The sequence below is a fragment of the Anas acuta genome, chromosome 18, assembly GCF_963932015.1.
Source record: "Anas acuta chromosome 18, bAnaAcu1.1, whole genome shotgun sequence".
In the NCBI taxonomy this organism is placed as follows: domain Eukaryota; kingdom Metazoa; phylum Chordata; class Aves; order Anseriformes; family Anatidae; genus Anas; species Anas acuta.
This window is the reverse complement of record NC_088996.1, coordinates 3,994,548-4,016,783: the sequence shown is the minus strand read 5'-3', so window position 1 is coordinate 4,016,783 and position 22,236 is coordinate 3,994,548. Positions and strand designations below refer to the sequence as shown.

General features: G+C 61.4%; 2 protein-coding genes across 3 annotated transcripts; both read left to right on the top strand.

Moving 5' to 3' along the window:
• The first annotated feature begins 817 nt into the window (after positions 1–817).
• FADS6 (fatty acid desaturase 6) lies at positions 818–5,670 on the top strand. Its single transcript, XM_068655362.1, has 6 exons — positions 818–1,554; positions 2,532–2,698; positions 2,940–3,120; positions 3,684–3,871; positions 4,358–4,537; positions 5,131–5,670. The coding sequence occupies exons 1-6, from the start codon at positions 1,173–1,175 to the stop codon at positions 5,278–5,280; spliced, it is 1,248 nt and encodes a 415-aa protein (XP_068511463.1). The 5' UTR covers positions 818–1,172; the 3' UTR covers positions 5,281–5,670.
• A 1,773-nt stretch (positions 5,671–7,443) lies between these two features.
• FDXR (ferredoxin reductase) lies at positions 7,444–17,053 on the top strand. Of its 2 annotated transcripts, none has more exons than XM_068655346.1 (12): positions 7,444–7,571; positions 9,329–9,426; positions 9,973–10,068; positions 11,181–11,303; positions 11,657–11,770; positions 12,261–12,362; positions 13,424–13,531; positions 13,755–13,839; positions 14,458–14,651; positions 14,909–15,080; positions 15,545–15,718; positions 16,420–17,053. In XM_068655346.1, the coding sequence occupies exons 1-12, from the start codon at positions 7,460–7,462 to the stop codon at positions 16,548–16,550; spliced, it is 1,509 nt and encodes a 502-aa protein (XP_068511447.1). In that variant the 5' UTR covers positions 7,444–7,459; the 3' UTR covers positions 16,551–17,053. The 2 variants fall into 2 exon arrangements, with proteins under 2 accessions (XP_068511447.1, XP_068511448.1); XM_068655347.1 differs by lacking the exon at positions 7,444–7,571 and adding an exon at positions 8,419–8,573.
• Positions 17,054–22,236: the final 5,183 nt, after the last annotated feature.

The following is a 22,236-nucleotide window of genomic DNA, read 5'->3' as shown; positions in this document are numbered from 1 at the left end:
TTGGCTCCCAGTCGCTGCAGGGATTTGCTGCTCCAGGAGGTGCTGAGCCCGTCCCGATTCGGGTCTGGGGAACCCCAGCATGGGGTGCAGCAAACCAGCCTGGCGTGTGGAGTTGCTGGGGGTCGGTGTTAGCTGAGGTTTGGTGAATCAGTGCCTTTTGGTTGAGCTGATTCAGGTTTTGGTTAGGAAAAGTAACCAAAAAAAAGGAGAAATCCGGTGCCCGGTGGGGAAGTGTTGCTTTTAGAGCCTTCTGCTATAAAGGCAGGGGACCTGAAAGCTCTCGGTCCTGTGCTGTTTCTGCTCGATTAACCAGGAGGCAGAGATGGAAACGAGAGGGAATTCTTACCAAAAAAAAAATCTTGCAAAACTCACAACAGCGTAGGAGAGGAGGTGCAAAGTGGGGCCAGGGCTCAGCCCCGCAGCTGTGCTCCCTCTTTCACCATCCCACAGCCTGCCCTTGCAGCTGTCCCAGGCGGGTTGGGCTGCACGGCTCCTGCTCTCCGGAGGAAATAAAACCCTATCCCAGCCCTACAACCCCTATCCCAGCCCTACAACCCCTATCCCAGCCCTACAACCCCTACCCCACATCCTCCTCCTGGCCTCCTCGGGGCTGCTCCTGCCTCCCGGCTCCCCTCCCTCCAGCCTCCCCGCTGCCTCCCCATCCTTCCCCTCCCGTCTCGTTCCCTCCTCCCTCTCCCGGTGCCCTCGGTGCTCCCGAATAGGGGATCGGGGGCGGATTTCTGCGGCTGCTCATCTGCATCCAGCCTCCTCCCCGGCCTCCTCCTCTCCTCCCTTCCCCGAGCCGCCGCCGCCGCCGCCCGGCACCGGGGCGCAGCGCCGGGGGGGAGCCGTGAGTACGGGGCTGCGCCTCCGCTCCCCCGAGGGGCTTTTTGCTTTTCTTATTTTTATTTCTTTGTATTATTATCGTGGGTTTCTGCTCTTTCTCCTCCCCCCCCCCCCTCCCGCCCTTCCCGTGTCCTTCAGCCAGGGCTGCGGAGCCCGGCCTCGGCGCTGGAGGCTGGGGGTGAGGGGGGGACGCGGAGGGGACAAAGCCACCGTCGAGGCTCTGAAGGCTTCGGGCTGGGCTCCAGGTGCTTTCCTGCCCCCTCCCGGGTGTTAATTCCTCGCCTCGGGTGCTGTCAGGGTGTGCGTTGCCTGTACTTGGCAGGGCGATGCCGCTGGGGGACGGGGAGGTGGTGAGGCGGAGGGGACAGCACAACAGCGGTGCCACCGGCCTCGGGGGGACACGGGGGGAGCCCCACGAGGATGGGGCAGCTCCGGGTGGCAGCGGGATGGAGGTGACAGCAGAGGAACCCCAGCTGGGACCAGCCCTGGGTGATGGGGACGCGGCCGCCGGACGGGGAGAAGATGCTGGAGGGGGGCTGCAGCCGGCAGGGAAGGAACCGGAGCAGTTTGGGGTGTTGGGGGGCGAGGAGTCCCTCATGGCCGAGCTCTCGGAGCGGGTGCAGAAGGTGGTGAAGAGCAGCAGCTGGTGGGAGCGGCACGGCGTGGACGCCTCCATCCTCGCCTGCAGCCTCCTCGCGCTCCCGGCAGGTAGGAGCCCCCCCGAGCCTGGGGGTCCTGGGGGTTTGGGGGTCCCGCTGCCTCCTCGCTGCTGTTATGTTGGAGGTGTGTAGGGCAGGGGACTTTGCTGAAAGCCTATTAGCAGCTGTTAAGCTGTAACAAAGCTGCGATCAACCCTTTACCCTGTGTGGTGTGACGGGGTGGGATGTGGGGTTGGGGGTGCCTGGCGGTGCCCAGCAGCCGGGCAGGGAAACCCACGGGGTTGGGGTGAGGGTGCCCTGAGGGTGGTGGTGGGCGCAGGGGAGCGCTCAGTGTTACCTGTGGGTGCTGGTGGCCTTCAGAGGGGGCCCTCTCCATCGTCCCCCAGGCAGCAGCAGGCATGAGGAGGAACGGAGCAGAGCGGCCACAGGATGGGGGCTGAGCTCTCCCTGTTCCCCACTGGGACCTGACAGTGCCAGGGGGATGCGAGCACGTAAAATGCTCTACTAGAGCAGAAGGAAGCTGAGGCTGGTGCCTATTTAGTTTTTGAATACCTGGGGTTACAGAAAATACAGCAGAATCGTGTTGTGCCCCAGAAATACCCTGTCCTTTGCTGGCTGAGTCTGGGAAATTATATCGGGATAAAATCGCCAGCAGGTCTGACCCACGAGATGCAGGGACCCATGGCTCTCGGGGGGAGTTTGTTTTCCCTCTCGTGCCTGTCCTGGGGTTTGGCTGGGTCTGGGTGCTGCAGGTTCCTGGCTGGACCTTACTGGGATGGGGCTGGGCGGGGTGTGCGCACCCCATGCCATTGGGGCTGGAAGTGGCCAAACCTGCAGCCTGGCCGCCAAGGGCAGCGTGGAGTCAGCAATACTGGCTCGGGCAGTTTAAATACCTGTAATTACGTCTGAAAAACAGGCCCAGGGCAGCCGTCAGCACATTTTGGAGCAGCAACGGGAGGAGGGAGGCGAGGAGTGCTGCAGCATGTGCTGGTGGCTGAGCCCTGGTCCCCGGGGGTTTCTCTGCAGGGTTCCTGTGCCTGCGCTCAGCCCGGGCTGTCCCGTTCCTGGCCGGGATCCTCATCCTCGGCGTGGTGCATCACACCCTGTCCGTGAAGGGCAGCCACCTGGCCAGCCACAACGCCCTCAGCGAGTCCAAGTCATGGGGCAAAGTGTGGGCTGTCTTCTTCATCGAGGTGAGCGGGGTGCGGGAGGCAGATCCCGAAAGCCCCATTGGCACCGTACCGCTGAGCACCAGCACCGATTGCGGGGCTTTGCTGGAGGCAGGAGGGTGAACGGTGGGGATGGTTCCCAGTGCTTAGCTCTAAAAGTTCATTTCAGCCTGGTTTGGAGCCTGTGGGGTGAAAAGCATCACCCACGGTGCCCGATCCTTGTCCGTGTCTGCTGACATCGCCTCTCCTTTCTCCTCTCCCCCAGCTCTGCTCAGCTTTCACGGCTGAGCAAGCCACCTACAACCACGTGAAGCTCCACCACGGCTACACCAACGTCATCGGCCTGGGGGATTCCAGCACCTGGAAGCTCCCTTTCCTCAACCGCTACGTCTACATGTTCGTGGCACCTCTCGCCGTGCCCATCATAACGCCCCTGGTGGCCCTCGGTACGTGCCCAGCCGCCTTGGCACCGGTCCTGCTCGGGGTGAGCTGGCTCTCACCTGGCTGCTGGTGCTCAGAAATGCTCCAGGCCCTCCTCGCTGGGTCGAGCATTGAGAGATCTTACAAAAGGCTGAAGTGCCCGGATTTGTTCTACTTTAATTCAGATATTTGGTTGTAAAAGGTTCGGTCTGGCAGCTCGGTGTTGCTGCCTGCGTACGGGGTTGGGATGCGATGAGTTTGGGCAGGGGAGGCAGAAGTGGTAGTGCCGAAGGATGGCTGAGGGAGAAGAGCCCAGGAAAATGTTGGCAGGCTTTGGGAGCACAGCCCTCGGGCTGAACACATGGCTCAGGGCAATGGCAAACATGCAGACAGTGCCTCGGTAGGTTATAGGAAATGAGGGTGCATCCAACCCCCCCATGATGACCCAGCCCCTGCCCCACTGCTGGGGTCCTGCCCTGGGGGCATCCCAGACCCCAAAAATGAGCAGTTCTGTGGGGCTTTTGGAGAGGAAGGGGAAATGGAGAGTGGATGGGCTATGACCTCGTGCTGCCTCTTCTTCCCGGCGCAGGTTTGCTGAGGAACGTGGGGCTGAAGGAGGCTGCTCGCACCGTGTGCTGCATGTCCCTGGGTCTCTACTGCCACTACTGGCTGCTGCTCCACGCCTCGGGCTTCCAGTCGCCGTGGTCGGCCCTGCTCTGCATGCTGCTCACCCGCTCCCTCCTGGCACACCCCTACATCCACGTCAACATATTCCAGGTACAAACCCCAAGCCCTGAGGTGTCCCAAGGGTGCCGGAGCCCCCTCCCGGCCCTGGCCTCGCCTCTTGTGTCAGCTGAAGGCGAGCAGCCTGGGCTGCAAGCTCCCTCGTGCTGATGTTGTAAGAGGGATGTGGCTGGGAGAGAGTCGGGGAGGAAGGGAAGGAAGGGCTGTGTGATGTCCTCCACGGTGACCTATGGGTTTGGGGGGTTGCTGCGATTGCATTTGGGAATGCAGCCCGGGTGGTGCAGTCCCTCCAGATGGCTGGTTTTGAGGGTTGGTGTTCGGGGGGGCTACACCTTGGGGCTCCTCGGTGGCTCCGTGTGTGGTTTTTACTCTTGGAGAGGAGAGCACAGGATGCAGTGACCCCAGGGACAGACCCAGCACTTGGGTCAGGAGCCGACCCTCGGCTCGGTGTGCCCAGAGCTGCCACATTCCCTGGGGGGTGGGGGGGAGGCCGCGGGACCCACCCCACCTCTCTTGCAGCACATCGGCCTCCCCATGTTCGCGGCCGATCGGAAGCCCAAGCGCATCCACCTGATGAGCCTGGGCGTGCTCAACCTGCCCCGCAACGCCCTGCTCGACTGGGCCTTCGGCCACTCGCTCATCAGCTGCCACGTGGAGCACCACCTCTTCCCCGGCCTGTCCGACAACATGTGCCTCAAGGTGAGCTGGCCACGAGCCTCCTCCGGCCTCCAGCACCCTCCCGGTGCTCCTGCCTCTTCGTTTGGGATGTGTTTTGGGTTGTCATCCTGCCCGGGTTGCCATCAGCTTCACCAAGTGTCCACGCCAGGCTCTGATCCTTCTGGTCCTGTCCCTGTTGCCCCAAGGCATGGGATGTGTTTTGAAACTGGGGTGTGAGCGCTGCCCCAGCAGGGATCTCCGTCCATTGAAACACCTTTTTTTGACCTTAATTATGGATAAAAAATGGAGTAATCGTGAGGAGGGAGCGCTGGCACAAGGGTTGTGCTGATGGGGCGGGTAGGGCCGACCCCACTGTGTGCAGATAACCGTGGGGAGCATGTGGGGCCAGCCCTCGTTAAAAGCCTCTTTAGGATGTCTGTCCTAACCCTACAGAGGCATTTGGCCAGGGGAGCTCCCCTCATTTCTGCAGCTGGATGCTGCCTTCCTTTTAATTTTCACAGCAGGGTGGTGGCTTCTGCCTCTCCAGCCCTGTTTGGGGGCGTGCGGGGTCTTGTGGGCAGGGAGCTGGGCTGGAAACCTGCAAGCACCAGCACGGGGTGACTGTGCTCCTACAGATCAAACCCGTCGTGTCCCAGTACCTGAAGGAGAAGAAGCTGCCCTACAACGAGGACACCTACGGCGCCAGGCTGCGGCTCTTCCTGCGGCAGTACGAGGAGCTGATGGTCCACGCGCCCCCCATAACGGAGCTGGTGGGCATCCAGTGAGGCAGGGGGCTGCCAGAGGGGGGGGTCCCCTGGGGGATGCCTCTCCCCAAGAGCTTACTTTTGGGTAGCTGCACCAGGAAAAGGGACAAACCATGCCAATGCTGGGGTCCTGAAGGGGGTCCTGGGATCCCAGAGCCGCTCACAACCAGGGTTTAGCTTCACCCGCTCTGCCTTCACGCCTGGGGAGAGCAAAGCCAAGCCCCGCCGCTGGCTGGGTGCTGCGGGCAGGGATGTGTCCCCCAGGCACCCTTCCTACACCCGGGGGCTGTGCGAGATGCTGGGGACGTGGTGGGGACTCTGCTGACCCCCCTGAGGGGCTGTCACTGCTTCTGTGCTTTACCTGAGCTGGGGGGCGAGCAGCCCCTCTAGGAACAAGGATTTGACAAATCAGCCTCGGTGTCTTGCCATGGATCTTCTTTATTTCATTTTCACTTTTTTTTCTGGAGCAAATCCTGTGGGGGTGCTGCCTCGGCCAGGGGGGGTCCATATGGGGGTGCTCTGGGGGACCCCAGCGGCAGCTGTGGCTCCTGCCAGGCCTTTTTCAGGGCTCAGCAGGAGGATAGCAGGCAGATTTCCAGCCTGCATGGGACTGGGAGCCGTCCCCTGTTCAGCTGGGGCTGGACTCATCCTGCTGGGCCGCTGCCAGGGGGGAGGATGCTGGCACTGCCTTTCCCCTTGGTTTTGTTATCTCGACCCTGCAAGCCCAATAACAAAGTTCAGCCCAGTGGGGGGTGAGGGAAGCAGAGAAGGCAACTGGTCAAACTGGGACCAGCACAAGAGGTGGCGCCAACCCTGGGCTGTGCCAAGCTGTCCCTGGATCCAATCTTGTGGGGCAGAAATAGGATTTCCCGGGGGATGCTGGCACCATGGAGCAGCCCCTCTGCTGGTGCTGGGGTCACCGTGTCCTCTCCTGTGCGGTTTTATCGATCCAGAACATTGTGAAACAGCCAAAGGGCAAAAATCCCGGAGTGTGCACTTTGTGAGGTCTGCGGGGGGGAGGCTCTGGGGGGTGGCAGAGCCAGGCTCTGCTGCGTGTGCCAAAATAATGGGGTGAGCACTCCCAGAGTGGTGGTTTTGGTTCAGATTAGGTCATTTTGGCATCAAGCGGGCCTCTGAGCTTTTCAGCCCCCTTGGCAGGGAGCAGGGTGGGCAGAAAATGCTCGTTCTCCTCCCCTGATGCAGAGAGGTGTGTACCAAAAGGTTTTTAAGTGGGTTTTGGGGATCTGTTTTGATGCGGTGCCATCTAATGGCAAACTCTGCGGGCCTTCATCCCGCAGCAGGTGCCTGGTTTGGGAAATGCACCTCTCAATGTGCCTGGATTCGCCGTCAGTGGTGGCAGCTTGGGTAGAGGTTGATGAAACGAACTCATTGCTTCAGCCTAAAAGGGGGGTTTCTGGGGAGCTGTGGTCAGAGCCCCCTGGCTTTCTGCCTGCAGGGACCCCCCTTGCTGCGGGTGATGTTATGATGCAGACAGGGGGATTACACCCCCGGCCTTGCCCCTCTGGCAGCGCACTGGGGCTAATTTGGCTGATTTTGGGGCACTGGAGTGCAAGCACGGGCCTTAAAGCTGCTGGAAACACCTCTCCTTGCTGCAGAAACAGAGTCTGAAGGCTGTGAGAGAAGACATGGGGGGGGTTTTATCACCTTTATTAAATCCAGGGGGGGGCTGCAGAGTCCCCTCAGCCCCCAGTGCTTTAAGATGTCCCCTTGGTGCCTGCCCCCTTGGCGCCCCTCCTGCCTCTGCCCAGCCCCTGCAGCCCGTTGCCCTGCCCTGTGAGGGCTCTGACATGCAGTGATGGGGGATGACATGCAATAAAAGGGGCTTTTTCCCTATTTTAATTGTTTTTAAGCGGGGACCACCCGGGAGGATGGAGCTGGGAGCCTCCAGCCCCTCGCCCCCCCTGCGGGTTGCTGCAGCGCAGGAGGATGGTTTAAGGACCATTCTCTGGGCTCTCTTCCCCCAGGAGCCCTTTGCAATAAACCGCTCTGGGCATTAATTAACCCAGCGCAATTAAAGCCCAGGCACTCATGGGCTCCCCCCCCCCCCCCCCACCGGGCACCGTGGAGGACTGGCCCATAGAGAGCGCCGGCTAGAGCGGCCCCAGCACGGCCCCTCCCTCCCCGCCTCTCTATGGTCTCCTGCCCGCTTCCTGCTCCGGGTGGCGGCGGGGGCGGGGATATGCAAATGAAGGGGCTGTTCTGCCTCCTGATTGGGCGGCGGGGAGGAGGGGCGGCGGCGGCCGGGATGGGGCCGGGAGGCGCGTGCTGGAGCTGGAGGGGCGGCGGGGCCGGTGAGGGGGGGGCGGGGGGCGGGGGGGGTTCCGGGGCCGGTCCCGGTTCCCCGATCCCGGTCCAGGTCCAGGACCCGGTCTACGATCCCGGTTCCCGATCCGGATCCCGATCCTGGTCTCGATCACGGTCCCGGTCCTTGATCCCGGTCCTGATCCTGGTCTCGGTCCCGGTCCTTGATCCCGGTTGATCCCGGTCCTAATCCCAATCCTGGTCCCCGATCCGCGATCCCGGTCCCAGTCCCCATCCTGATCCCCGATCCCAGTCCCCAGTCTCCGTCCCCGACCCCGATCCCGGTCCCCGATCCCGATACTGGTCCACGGTCCCGGTCCCAGGTCCTTGATCCCGGTCCTAATCCCAATCCCGATCCGCGATCCCAGTCCCAGTCCCGATCCTGATCCCGGTCCTCGATCCCTATCCAGGTCCCGGTCCCAGATCCCGATCCCGATACTGGTCTCGATTCCGGTCGGGGTCCCCGGTCCCGGTCCCCAACCCCGATCCTGATCCCCAATACCAGTCTCCAATCCCCGTCCCCGCTCCCGGTCCCGGTCCTGATCCCGGTCCTAATCCCAATCCCGGTCCCCAATCCTGATCCGCGGTCCTGGTCCCAGTCCCGATCCCTATCCCGGTCCTGGTCCCCGATCCCTGTCCCGGTCCCCAATCCCAATCCTGATCCCGGTCCCAGTCCTGATCCTGGTCCCGGTCCCCGATCCCAATCCCCATCCACGATCCTGGTCCTGGTCCCTGATCCCGATCCCGGTTCCCGTCCCCGGTCCCGGTGCTGAGCACCCCCGGGGTCTCACAGCGGGTCCCCGCCCCCCCCCAACCCTCCCCATGTCCCGGTGCTGTGCTCGGTGCTGGGCGGTCCCGTGCTGGAGCTCCGCCCGCTGCCACCGGGGGGTGGGGGCCGGGGGGCGGCCCGGTATAACTGGGGGGAGCGTCCCGAGGCGTCCGGCAGCCCCCCGGGGAGGCCATGGCTGGGGTGGGGGGAGCTGCACGGCTCGGTGGGTGCTGGGGGAGCTCGTGGGGGTGCTGAGGGGCGCAATGGGGTGCTGGGGTGCTCAGGGGGGTGCTGAGGGGTGCAGTGGGGTGCTGGGGGGGCTCAATGGGTTGCAGGGGGGCTCAGGGGGGTGCTGAGGGGCGCAATGGGATGCTGGGGTGGCTTGATGAGGTGCTGGGGGGCCTCAATGGGGTGCTGGGGTGGCTCAATGGGGTGCTAGGGTGGCCTGATGGGGTGCTGGGGGTGCTCAGAGGGGTGCTGGGGGGCTCAGGAGAGTGCTGAGGGGCCTCAGCAGGGTGCTGGGGGCCTCAATGGGGTGCTATGGTGGCTTGATGGGGTGCTGAGGGGCTCAATGGGGTGCTGGGGTGGCCTGATGGGGTGCTGGGGGGGCTCAGAGGGGTGCTGGGGGGCTCGGAGGGGTTGGTGGAGGGTGCTGGGGGTGCTCAGAGGGGTGCTGAGGGGCCTCAGATGAGTGCTGGGGGGCCTCAGAGGGGTGCTGAGGGGGCTCATGGGGGTGCTGGGGGGCTTGGGGGTGTTGGTGGGTGGGTGCTGGAGGAGCTCAGATGGGTGCTGAGGGGGCTCAGAGGGGTGCTGGGGGTCCCAATGGGGTGCTGGGGGGCTCAGGGGTGCTGGTGAGGGTCTTGGGGAGTGCTGGAGGGCCCGGGGTGAGCTGGTGGGGGGATATGGGGGGGGGTCAGTGGGACTGGCAGCTCGCACGGGATCACGCCATCACGTCTCCTGGGTCCTTCTCCCCTCCAGGTGCCCGCCGGTGGCTGTCCTCGCGCTCCCCGGCCCCCCGGGTGTGCGTGGTGGGCAGCGGCCCCGCGGGGTTCTACACGGCCCAGCACCTCCTCAAGGTACCGGGGCGCGGGGTGGGGGCTTGGGGTGCTGCTGGGCTGGGGTCTGCCCCCCCGAGCGAGGCCTCTCTCAGCACTTCCAGGGGTGTCTCTGCTCCCTGCTGGAAAATGGCCCTTGCTGAGCCTCGGGAACGAATTTCAGGGCTGCCTAATCTCCGGGCAGAGGCAGGCTCCAGTTAAAAGATAACAAAGCCCTTGCAGCAAAACATCTGTCTGGAGCTCCGGCCCCACCCTGGGGTCACCCAGCCTCGGTGCCTCCTGCCCAGCACAGGGATCCCCCCCTCCCCGGGACCCTGCTTAGCCCCCCGGTCAGCGTGGTAGGGGGGCTGTGGGGTGGGAGACGGGACAGAGCCTCCACAAGAGGTGGGTGATGATGGCTGGGGCCGTATCCTGCACTGCACCTTAGGGTTTGGGCTGGCAGGAGCAGGTACGGCGTGGCCCCATATGTGACAGGGCCCCGTGGGATGCGGTGTGTCCCTCCCGAGGTGCTGGGCTCACGGGGCCTCTCCGTCCCCGTTCCTTCACGGCGGTTTTGCTCCCCTGCAGCACCACGACCTGGTACAAGTGGACATCTACGAGAAGCTGCCTGTTCCCTTCGGGCTCGTGCGGTTTGGTGTGGCTCCGGACCACCCCGAAGTGAAGGTCGGTGCTGCTTTCCTCCCCTTGCTGCTACTTTTGGTGCTGATGATGACGGTGGGTGCAGGCCGGGCGGTCGGTGTCCTTCACAGCGTGCTTCGGGCGGGATCCCTCCATGTTCCCATCTCCTTGTCCTTGCCGAGGCCCAGCGAAGCCGTGCTGGGGAACCTCTGCCTTCAGGGCTCTGAATGCTGGGTCCAAGCAGTGTCCAGTGCTCCAGGACAGACTCCCCGCGCTGTTCAGGCTGGCCCAAACAAGAACAAAGCTGGGATAATTTGCTTCCAGGACGCTTTATGCTCTCCTGCAGCTGCTGCAGCACCAGCACAGGCTGCTCCTCTCATCCTCTGGTTTGTCTGTGCTCGGCCTGTACCCGTTAAGGGAGATTGGGAACACGGATCTGCTGGTGGAGTTTGGCTGTAGGTGCACACCTGAGCAGGGAGAAGTTTTAAAAAAAAATGCCTCCCTTTGGTCTGAAAGGAATAGATGTAAATGGGTTTGGGGCAGCTTTCCCATTACGGTGTGTGCATCCCTGTTACCAGACTGGGTCTGGCTGTACCTGCAGGGAGATCAGGGGTCATTCTGCAGAAAAGCTGCAGTTTCTCAGGAGAAAAGGCTTCAGGGGCTGTCCTACCTCGTGTCCTCGCTTGGTGCGGTGGGTTTCAGGACAGCTCGAACTGCGAGGCTGGCAGAGGGGGTCTGGCAGGCAGCACCCCGCATGGAGGGGGCTGTTTGGCAGGGCTCCCTTCTGAGCTGCACCTCGGGGATGGAGTTTTTTCCTCCAGCAGCCTTTACTCAGAGAGGCGAAGGTATTAAAACGCTCCCAGCATTGTTAAATTTTTATATATTTTTTTAAATTTTAAGGTGTTTTTTTAATACCTCCCACCAGGTGGGTGCAAAACACGGCTCTTCCTTTCCTCCAGGGGCTGTGGAAACCGTGCCAAGGCTGTGCTCATCTCACGGGGAATTATCTGCGGCTGCTGATAGATAAAATTCCCAAAATAACCCAGCCGGACAGGGGGAGAAACATTTCAAGGCTGGAGAGGGGGATAAGGGGGGAACAGGAATGGGGTCAGCGGCGGGCCTTGGCCTTGATGGTGCTGCCTGTTTGTTCCCCGCAGAACGTGACCAAGACGTTTGGGCAGACGGCGCGCTCCGAGCGCTGCAAATACTACGGGAACATCACCGTGGGCAGGGACGTGACGGTGGCGGAGCTGCGTCAGGCCTACCACGCCGTGGTGCTGGTGCGTGGGGGCGCCCGGCTGTGGGGGCTGGTTCCATACGCCATGGGGAAGGCCTCTCGGGCAGCTCTTGGGGATCCCCTTCCCTGTGACGGGCCAGCATCTGCCGGGCCTGGTTCAGCCTGGCCTGGATCTGTCCCTGTCTGTGGCCTCAGCTTGTAATGCCCTGTGTAGGCCTGAGGAGGTCAGCTTTGGTTCTGGGCTCAGTAGCTGGAGGATGAAGCTCCAGGGCCGTGTTTAACCCCTCCACTGAGTATCCGAGCCCTTAGGAAGGGTGGGCAGCTGTGTGGATTTGTGGTTTTTAGCATCAGACCCTGCCTGTGACAGCCTCTCTGACTGTGTCTGCTTGTTCCTAGAGTTATGGTGCCGAAGACAACCGGACTCTGGGGATCCCAGGGGAGAACCTCCCCGGGGTTTACTCAGCCCGAGCCTTCGTGGGCTGGTACAACGGGCTGCCGGAGAACCGGGACGTGAGTACAACCCTTCGTTTCCCTGACCTTCCTTCCCGTCCTGCCTCCCGGTGCTGACATCCAGCTCCAGATTAAGTCCTGAAAGGCCTGCAATTGGAAAAGATTAGCAGGGACCACGTTAAATCCTTCTTAGATGGTAGAAATGTGAGCAATTTGCACATCAGTGAGAGCGGATTAGCTGGCTCCGTGGCTTGGCAGCACATTTCGGCCGGGCCAGATGGGGGCCTGGGGAGTATTTTTGGCTGACCTGCCAAAATTTGCCCCAGTCACAAGGATGGTGCTTGGGAGAGGGGGGACAGGCATTGACTGCAGCGCCTCAAAGTGGTTTTGTCCACTCGGGGGGAGGCTGGTGTGGAGTTACCTCGTCTGCATCACCTCTGTCAGCAGAAAGAGAGGCAGAAGGGGGTTGAGGTGGTAGGTGCGGGTCCAAGGGGGTGGAATCTGTGTGCTGGGTGAATTTGTTCACGGTTGGGCCTTTCTCTCCCTGTAGCTGAAGCCCGACCTGAGCTGCGAGACAGCGCTGATCCTGGGCCATGGCAACGTGGCGCTGGACATCGCCCGCATCCTCCTTTCCCCGCTGGATCTCCTCAGGGTGAGTCCTGGCTCAGTGCTCCGTGCTGTGAAGGCAGAGGCCAGCCCAGAATTGCTCCCTGCTGGGTGGGTGCTGGCTTCCACGGGTCTCAGCAAAGTCTCAGAGGAGGGAGATCTGCCTCTGCTGAGAGTATGCTTTCTGGGCCCTCTTGGTCTGTGGGCTCCTTCACCAGGGAAAGCCCCACAGTCTGTAGGGTGTGAACAAAACCATGAGGCTATTCTGGTACCTAAAAAATCTAGCTTTATCCCTTCATTTCCTATGGGAGGCAAAGGAGGAGCTGCTCTCCCTTTTCCAGACTAGAAGCTTCTCCATTTAACTTTTTTTTTCCTGTTGTAGCTGAGGACAGCAGGCTGGCTCCTGCTGGTAGCACTGGGCGCTCTGGTTGCTCTGTGTTGGTCCAAGCTAGTGGATCTCCCCTCCTGCTGTCCTAGTCCCCTGTAGGCAGCTGGGGACTGGTGTGCTCCAGCTGCTCCATGCAGCTGCTGCCCCAAATGTCAGCAGCATGGGCTCTCCCTCCTGGAGAGCTGCCGTGAGGTTGGTTACAGCTGTGTGACAACTTCTGATATTAACGTCTACATGAAAAAAAAAATTTAAAAAAAATCGGAGGCTCTGGCAACCAGCAGTTATAGTTGTGGCCATGCTTGGGGCAAGCAGGCAGAGACTTGAGCTGTGGGTTTCTAGTGGGTTCCACCCAAGTGCCTCTGTATCCTGAGAAGGGAAAGGACCAAACATCTGCAGGCAACCTCAAAATAAAGAGCACTGGAAGGCTTTGCCCTGTCTGCCCCACGAGTGACCTGCCTGGGGCGGATGGCCTGGACCCATCTCACGAGGTGTTGGCTCCTTACCTCTAGCACGGTATGGCCTCAGATAGGACTTCCAGTGATGAGCTGTGCAAATAGCTCCGTGCAAAGGCAGATGACTGGTTTTCTGTCCTTGCCCAGGCTCTCTGCATGTGCAGCCTGCTTTTCTGCGGCTGTTTTTCACCTTCAGAGGCTCTGCCTTCCCCCAGTCCCTCCAGATCTGCCCTCATCCCACTCCTGTCGCGTGTCTGTGTCTTGCAGAAGACAGACATCACTGAGTGCTCCTTGGCAGCTCTTGCCTGCAGCAAGGTGAAGCGCGTGTGGCTGGCTGGGAGAAGGGGACCTCTCCAAGTTGCTTTCACCATCAAGGTGAGGCTGGAGGGCGATGTTTTTCCCAGCACCAGACCCCAGGCTGCCCTTGCCCTGCGGGGAGAGGCGCTCTGTCCCCGGCTGTGTGAACCTGGCTGTCCTAGCTCCTGCAGCTGTTTGCTCCTGGTCCAAACGTGCTTGGGGAAGGCAGCCTGGGGCTGTTGGGTGGCAGCTCCGTGCTGGAGGTGACGTCTCCCTGCATCTCCCTGCCTGCAATTCCCAGGAGCTGCGGGAGATGATCAACCTGCCCGGCACCCAGCCTGTCCTCAACCCCGCCGACTTCACAGGCCTTGAAAATGCTGTTAAAGGTGAGGAAAGCATCGTGCCCCTCTGGACAGGGCCTCGCCTTGACAGACAAGCACCCAGGAGTGCTCTGCAGGTGCTCAGAAGGCACATCAGAGAAACCCTGTGCTTAGTGCCTGGCGTGTCAAAGCCAGGTGGCCGCGGTGCGGCTGTCCTCAGGGTGACAGGAGGCCACAAAGAGGCAGCAGCCTGTTTCTGTCTGTGCAGCCGCACTGCTGCTTGGGGACGTAACTGCTGTCTGAATGATGAGGCAGGAGGTTTGGGACGGCTGAGAGAGCCTTGCAGGAGAGATCCCAAGGCTGCTGATTTAAAAGCTTCCTGCAGAGCTCGAAGGAAAACACCGAGTTCAGGGGTGTCCGGAGACCGGCTGTCCTCCACAGGCTGCTGCCTCCGAGCGCCAGCAGGACAGCTAAATTGCAGTCTTTGATTCCTGTGTCCCACTGGCCTCAAACCTCAGGAGCTCTCCTGGTCACTCCATTTGTCATCTCAAAGGCGCTGGACTCCCTTTTGCATGCCAGGCTCCAAACGGACACTCACGTAGCACCGAAAACCGCCTCCATGTCACACCATACCCCGAGGGGCTTTCGCTGACGGTCCTGCCCTGAAGCTCTCTCTCTTCCTAGACATCCCCAGGCCCAGGAAGCGCCTGACGGAGCTGATGATCAAAACAGCCCTGCAGAAGCCTGGGGAGATGGCAGCGCAGGCAGCAGCCCCCCGGCAGTGGGGCCTGAAGTTCCAGCGCAGCCCCCAGGAGGTGCTGCCCACCGCCGACGGGACGCGGGCGAGGGGCGTCCGCATGGCCCTGACCCGCCTGGAGGTACGACCCTAGCAGGGCTGGGGCTGGGGCAGGACACTGTCACATCCCCTGCGGCCGTTGGCAGTCATCTATAAGGTGGCTTTGTGTCCTCTGACATCGTGGAGAGGCTGAGAGCTTCCCCGAGAGCCTGCCAGGCCCTCCACCGAGAGCCTTTCCCTTTCTAAAAGGGAGCTTTGGCCACACTGGTGCTGCAGGAGGGCTTTTAGTACCCGGAGGATTAAGGATAGAAATTAGCAGCCTCTTCTTCTCTCTCTCAGGGCTCGGGTGAGTCTGCCAAAGCCATCCCCACTGGCGATGTGGAGGAGCTGGAGTGCGGGTTGGTGCTCAGCAGCATCGGCTACCGGAGCCTGCCCCTGGACCCAGCAGTGCCCTTCGACAGCCAGCGAGGCATTATCCCCAACAGCATGGGCAGAGTGCAAGGTGCCCCGGGTCTGTATCTGCGGGGACACCTCTGCGGTGTGCGTTGGGCTTTGGGGGCTCTGGGGGGGAAGCTCTGCTCGCCAGGGGCACTGACACAAGGCATTCATGCTCCTCCACTGCTGGGAGCTGGGGAAATCAGCTGCCTCTGTCAGATTTTAAGACCTGTCCCAATCTCGGCTAGCAATAGGGACATCAAGTTTTCAGCAGACAGCCCTGAAGGACGTGTTTGTTTTATTGGGCCTTGGAGCCTTGTTACTGAAGCGACACAGCCCATTTGGCTGCTCGGTGCTGGTCTGGAGGCACGCAGATTCCTGACAGCACCATCAAAGGGCTCTGTCCCCGAAGTAGGGGCAGATTCTTCCACTGCCTGCAGCTTGCTGTGACCTCCAAAGCTGGGACAGGGCGAGGAGCGACATCCAGGAGGGTCCGTGGCCACGTGCAGGACTGAGCCTGGCTGCTGTGTGCCCACGCAGGTCTGTACTGCAGCGGCTGGGTGAAGAGAGGCCCCACAGGCGTGATCATCACCACCATGAATGACAGCTTTGACACTGCCCAGTCTGTGCTGGAGGATCTCCGGGGAGGCGTGCTGGATGTGTCTGTCTCCAGAGAAGGCTTTGGGGCTGTGGGGAGCATCCTGAGCAGCCGAGGTGAGTGAGGATGTGCGTGGGCATCTGTAGCAGCTGGCCCAACGCACGATGCAGGCAAAATCTGCGTGTCCTGGGGCACTGAGTCCCATGGGCTGCTTTTGGGAGCAAACCAAGGAAATGTGTTGTGCTGCTGTTCCACTGCTCCGAAATGCAGGGAGAGCAGGACCTGAATTTTCTCAAAATCAGTGTCATTGCTAAGGTTAATGACCGCTTTCTGGGAAAGGGCCATTAAAAGCAGCACGGACCTGGGTAAAACGTCACTGTCAGTGGCACAGACAGCAAGCTATTGCTCTGGAATGGTTTTCCTAGCAATCCTTCCAGGCAAATTGGGGAAAAGATTAAAATGCCCAAGAGAGTCATTTGCTGCTGCTTGTGTTTAAAAGCATTCAATTAAAGTGTGTGTTTACCTCTTCGCTGTCTGAGTTGGAACAGGGAGCTGCAAGTGTTTTGTCCCCTAAGGTGGTGCTGCGCTCGCCGCTGTTACGGCTTGCAAAGGTCTGACTAATCAGATTTGACTGGAACCCGCAATCTCTCTCCTCATGGTGCTAGGAATTATTATTCCTGTGCGCTGCCGAAGTCTGACGCCGTGTCGGAAAGGGGCAGGGTCTGCTTGCATGTCAGCTCCCTGCTAGCGGGGAGGTGAGGCTGTGCTCCTGTGCGCTGGGTTGACTTCTCCCTCCTCTCTCTCGCCGTCACCCCAGGGGTCCGTCCTGTTTCCTTCTCGGACTGGGAGAAGATAGACGCTGCCGAAGTGGCGAGAGGAAAAGCTGCTGGCAAACCCCGGGAGAAGATAGTGGATCCTCAGGAGATGCTGCAGCTGATCGGTCACTAAAGCAGCAGGGATGGGAACGCGGCACTGGTCTGCCCGGTACCATCCTGGGGTGACCCCAGCGGGTGCTGGGCAGGACCTGGGGGCGCAGAGCTTGTGCCGGGGGGGCTGGAGGCTGGTCTGGGGGTGAGCCCAGATGGTGACACTCGAGGCTCTCCAGTAACAGGGAACTCTGCGGTCCTGAAGTGACTCAAAACAGCCGAGGCTGTGGGCTGGCCCCGCACCTCCGCAGCCTGGCAGCAATTCCTGTGCTGATTCCTGCTCCTTCCAGCCAGAGGAAATCTCCCCGGGCAGGTGAGGGGGGTGTGCGGGTGGCAGGAGCCTCGGCCACACGCTTTCCCCGTGGCAAGTGACAGAGAAACTTCCCTGCGTCTCGCTGCCTCCCCTTGAAGTCTCAAGCCAAACGGCGTCGCTGCCTTGTCACTCGTGCCTGAGCAGGCGATTTCTAATAATAATTGTTTTTAAATAAACCCTTCCAGGGAAGCCAAGTCGGCCCTGCCACTTGAGTCTGCCTGCTTTGTCCGTGGCTGCCTTCCCCTCGCCAGCAGCCAGCCGAGCGCCGCGGCTCCGCGCTCGGTGTCCCCAGGCGAGCCAGCTCCCCTCGTGCCGGGCCTGTTGGGAGCCCCAAACAAACAGACATGGGCATTATTAATGCCTCCCTTTCTGCCTCCCACGATTAAACCCCAACGGAGCGGGATAACAAGTGTGTGATGGTCCTGTTCCGGACCACGAGGGCAGCGTGTGCTGGGACCTGCCTGCACCGCACTGTGCAAGCGGTGCCTCGCTCCGTGCACTTCCCTCGCTGGTACCTGGTGGGTTTTTGGTTCTTTATTTGGATTTTTTCTTTTCCTAGTATGTCTCGGGGCTTATTAAATGCTTCTTTTAGCCCAAATTGACCGTGGTGACGGTGTCAGGTCTTAAGCCAGATTACAAGCCGTGAGCCGTAATCCCCTCTTTATCTGCCGGGCAGGGGTCAGGTCAGCGTGGCCCCCTCCCCTCGCCGCCCTGCCACCCACGCTGCCGCTGTCCCCAACCTGCTGCCATCACCTCCAAGCCCTGCGAGCCTGGAACCGCTTTGTCTCAGCTCCACGCTGAGCTGTGATCACCTCCGAGCTCTCGCTGGGGGTCAAGCTCCTACCCCCGGCACTGTACGCCCGCCTAGGTCCCAGCCTAGCGAGGAAAATCAGTGGCTTTTTTTTTTTTTTTTCCCCCTTCCTTTTCTATTTAAACCTCATTTGCAAGCTCATTAAGAAACTCAGGAAATGTGGTGCTGGGAGCTCGGATGCAAACGAGCAATAAAGCCTTTGTGGAACAGCTGCTGGTGTGATGTGGCTCTGGTTACGTCCTAAAGCCGAGCTCCAGCAGATTACATCAGCTCTGGCTGCCCCCCTTCGGGAAGGGGGCTGTGGAGGGGCTGGGGGAGCAGAAAGGTGGAGCTGAAGGGGTTGTGGCTGCCTCAAACCCCCAGGAAGTGCTGGGCTGGCTCTTCCCTGGGGTTTTCTTCCCCACAGACCTGGATGTTGATGTCAAGGTGCTCCTGTAGCCCAGCTCCAGGTCACGGTGCTTGCTCCGAGCACGGCAAAGGGCTGCTCCCCAGCAGGTGATGCTTCAGAGTAGGTTTGGGGTTGTGACGACGGATTGAAGGGTGCGTGCCTTTCCTTGCCGAGCCTGCTGTCCTTGCTCAGTCCTAAACTCAGCCAATGCCCCGGGATTTGTGCTGGGCTGTGGGAAAGCCGTGGGCTGATCAAGGTCAGCGAAGGGCAGGGATGGAGATCTGAGCCCAACAGCCAGAGGAGGGGTCGCTGCGGTTCTGCAAATCCTTACTCAAAACCTTCAGCTCCCCCTTCCTCTGCCCCGGCTCCCCATCCCACCATCCCCCTCCCCTTGGCTTTTGCTCTCCCCAGCAGCGAGGAGGAGGAGCAGAAGCAGCTCTGAAAGCACTTCAGGAGCCGGGAGGGTGACGCTGCGGGTGACACCTGCCTGCTCTTGGAAGGAGGCCTGAAAAGCTGCCGGCACCGCTGCCAGCTCGTGACGTGGGCATCCCTGCCCCGATGAGTTACGGCTCGGTTCGGCTTTTAGGAACCCGCACGGAGCTGCTGAGGCTGGCAGGGATTGGTAGCGCGGGATGGCCTCGAGACCCGCTGGGCTGTCCCCTCTGCAGCTCCCCCCGTGCCACCCTTGTCCCCAAGGGCTGGGGACGGAGCAGAGCCCGGTGCTGTGGGGTGCTTTGGCTGCACAAAGAGGGGGCTCTGCAGCCACGCCACCAGAAAATTGGTTGAAAAAGGGTTTTTGGCAGCGTGGCTAATACACGATTTTGCAGGCACGCCGGCTCTGGAGGGGAGCAGAGGCGGTGCCCGGGCAGCCCCCAACCACACACGGCTCCTCTTCCCCCATCCGTCTGTCCCCAGGCAGGGATGGGGAAGGGAAAGGGAATGAGGCTGGGGTACTAATCACTGGGGTTCCCAAATGCCCTTCCCCGCTGCCCCAAGGGAACCGATTCCCTCTTGGCACAACCTCAGCCCCTCTCCAAAAGGACCCCAAACACACCCATGGCTCCAGAACCCCACAGCCTCCCAATTTCCACTCCTGCCCTTAAAGCCCCGATCTTCCCAGTGCTCCGCACCACCCAAAGTATTTCGGAGGCCCCAAACCACAACGGGGCTGAGATGCCTGGCTCCCCCAGGCACTGTGCCACTAAGCACACCGATGGCACAGTCACCAGGGACGGGCACCCGTGCCCCATCCTGCCCCATGGGAATGGGGCCGGAGGTTTCCCCCCTTGGGGTTTGTTGTGGAAATGGGGCTGTGAGCTGCTTTGCTGGGGCTGGGAGGGGAGCAGAGAGACGTAAAGTCACAGCAGCTGCTCCGAGGAGATATTTAGGGAAAGGCGGTGAAAAAAGTTGTTGGAGGGACGCCCCAGGAGGAAACCATTTCCTCCCTCCCTGGGAAATTTCCACTTCCAGCCCCAGCTCCCACTGCCTCGGCTCCCCCCCCTCCAGGGCAGCCCTGCAGGCAGCTGCCACCGAGAGGAGGAATTATCCCTGCAGGGCCAAAAACCTCCCCGTTTATTTCAGATCCCTTAATTACCCTGCAGGTGGGAGGCTGGGCAGAGCGGGGCCGTGCCCTGCTGCATCCACCCAAAGCCCCAAATGCTTTTATGGGACGTGGCAGACAGGCTCCCACAAAGGCGATGTTCACCTGCATTTCAGTGTCTAACGAGACCTGGATGACAACGTGTGGTCGGTTCCCAGTTCAGGCATGGATGGGCTCAGACCACAATATTTTTGGCTAAGCCTGGAGGGGGAGGGAGGGAGGGAGAACCAGCAGCCAGGACCAGATCGGTGCAGATCTGGGGCTAAATCTCTGCTCTCTGCCACATGGGTGACCCGCAAGGCTCAGCCAGCCCGATGAGAGGTTCAATTGGGGCTGGCACCGGGAGCCCCGGGTGCGCAGCATCCCCAGGAGGGTGGTGCCGAGGGACCAGGGAAATTGGAGGTGTCAAGGGTCGTCTTGGGGTGCAGCCAGTGCTTTTTTATTTTTTTATTTTTTATTATTTTTTTTCCAGGCTGACCTTTGTAACAGCCAGGGCAGCGGCTCTGGCTGCAAACAGGATTTGTGTTGCCGACTTGTTGAATTTGGGCATTTCTGAGGGCTGCAGGGCAGCTCCCGAAGCTGGGGCTGCGTTACGAAACCGCGCGGCACAGACCCGGGAGCAGGTTGCATCGGGGGGGAAATCTTCATTTTTACACGGGAAAAAAAAAAAAATTAAAAATGTGTTTTTTTTGTTCGTTTGTTTGTTTTTAAGACCCTGAAGGGCTTTGCCAGCAAAGCTGGAGACACACGCAGGAGCTGGGGCTGCAGACCAGCCGTCAGCCGGCGCTGTGCCTCCTCGCCGCTGCAGCAGCGGGGCTGGCACCTTCCTCCAGCTGCTTGTGGCTCCCAGGGGACAGGAGCCGTGGCCGTGGGGGTGGCACGGGTGTCACCACCCCCTGAGCTGCTCGTCCCCGCTGCGAGGCACCCGGCTGTGCGTCGGGTCCATCTGTCCGTCTGTCCGTCTGTCTGACCCTCAGTTGGGGTCTGGGCTGGGAGCAGAGAGCCCCCGGGGGAGGAACATCCCATGGGGCTGGCCAAGGAGCACTTAGGGAGAGGGAGCGGGTTGGGGGTCCCGTGCCAGCCCCAAAGGAGCCAGCTCTCTGGAAAATCCCGGTCCAGGCCTTGGCGAGGGGGGGGGACGAAGGGGTTAATCGCAGCCGAGGTGCTGCTTTCTCCTTCGGGCTGTTGAAACCTTTTTGTTTTTGTGGGAAAAGGGTCGGAGGCAGCAGTGACCTGTTGCTAACCCCTAAATCTCCTTTCCCTGGGCAGGGGCTGAGCCCCGAGCCCCTGCACCACATCCCCGAGCCTGCAAAACCCTGGTGCCGTGGGGATTTGGGCAAGCTCTCCTGCAGACGGCGAGGCTGCTGCCTGTAAATCTGTTAAAATAAAGGCCGGGAGGAAAACGCAGCTTCCATGCTCTGCGTTAGGGCACCTCCAGCACCCCCCAGGGCATTGGCAGCCCCTGGGCAGCACCCTGGGGACAGGCAGGTCCTGTGCTCCCAGCCCAGGGCCAGCTGCGAGCACGGGGGTTTGTAGGGTAAAACCTCTCTGGGAATGGGATTTCCACACCCCGGCAGTGCTGTGGGTACGTCTGCCCTGGCCATTGAACCGTGGTGGGGAGGGACGTGGATGGGCACTGGGATCCTGGTTGGTGATGGTGGGGGTTTTGGTGGCACAGGGAAACGGTGCTGCTGGTGCTGCTGCTGGTGCTACTGGTGCCACTGGTGCCACTGGTGCTGCAGGTGGCCACAGTGCCACCGTGGCTGGCAGCCACCCCCCTGCCATGAAGGTTTTGCTCTGGGGTGGCCGTGGCCCCGCGCCGGGCACCGTCCCCTTCCCCTGGGGCACCGCACGCAGCCGGGGCCGGAGGAGGTGTGCAGGTGCTTTTGGGGACGATTTGTGGTGTTTTGGTGGCTCCAGGCCGGGGCACGCTGAGGGTTTGGAGCAGCTGCCCCGCTGGCAGAGCCCCAACTTGGCTTCAGCCCCATGGGGAGCTGCGGTCTCCCCAGCAGCACCCCTGCAGAGCTCAGCCTGGTTTTGGGGCCGTGAGGCAGCAGCGCCCAGCCTGGGGGCAACGGGACCCCACTGGGGCCCCTGTCCATGTCCCCCTTCATTCTCTGGAGCCCCCCCTCTCCCCCCCCCGGGCCTGGTTTGCTCTCAGGCAGTGCCGGGGATCAGCCGCTGCCTTAATGCTGCTCCTGGTGACAGCTGGAGGTTGCTGCTGCCTGCGGGGGCTTTGCTCTCTGCGCCCCCCCTGCCACCGATGGGGGCCCCGGGGCTGCTCCTGGGGTGCCCCTGGGGGTGGGCTGCAGGGGGGCAGTGCCCGGCTGGGGACAGGAGGGGGGACACGGGACGGGGGGCTCTGCATGGGCTGTGCCAGTTCGTGGTGTTCCTGGTGTTGTTTTTCCCTCCTGGGGATTTCGGGGGGGTGGGGAGCCGGGGGGGGGGTTTTGCCCCCTGCGCACCCCAAGCCTGGGACCACCGCCGGCTGCAAAGGCGCAAAGCGGGGAGGGGGCTGCGGGCAGCCCCGAGGTGGCAGCAGGAGGGCAGGAGCCCGGAGGACATCTGTCTCGTCCTTCTGCCAAGCCTCCTCCTC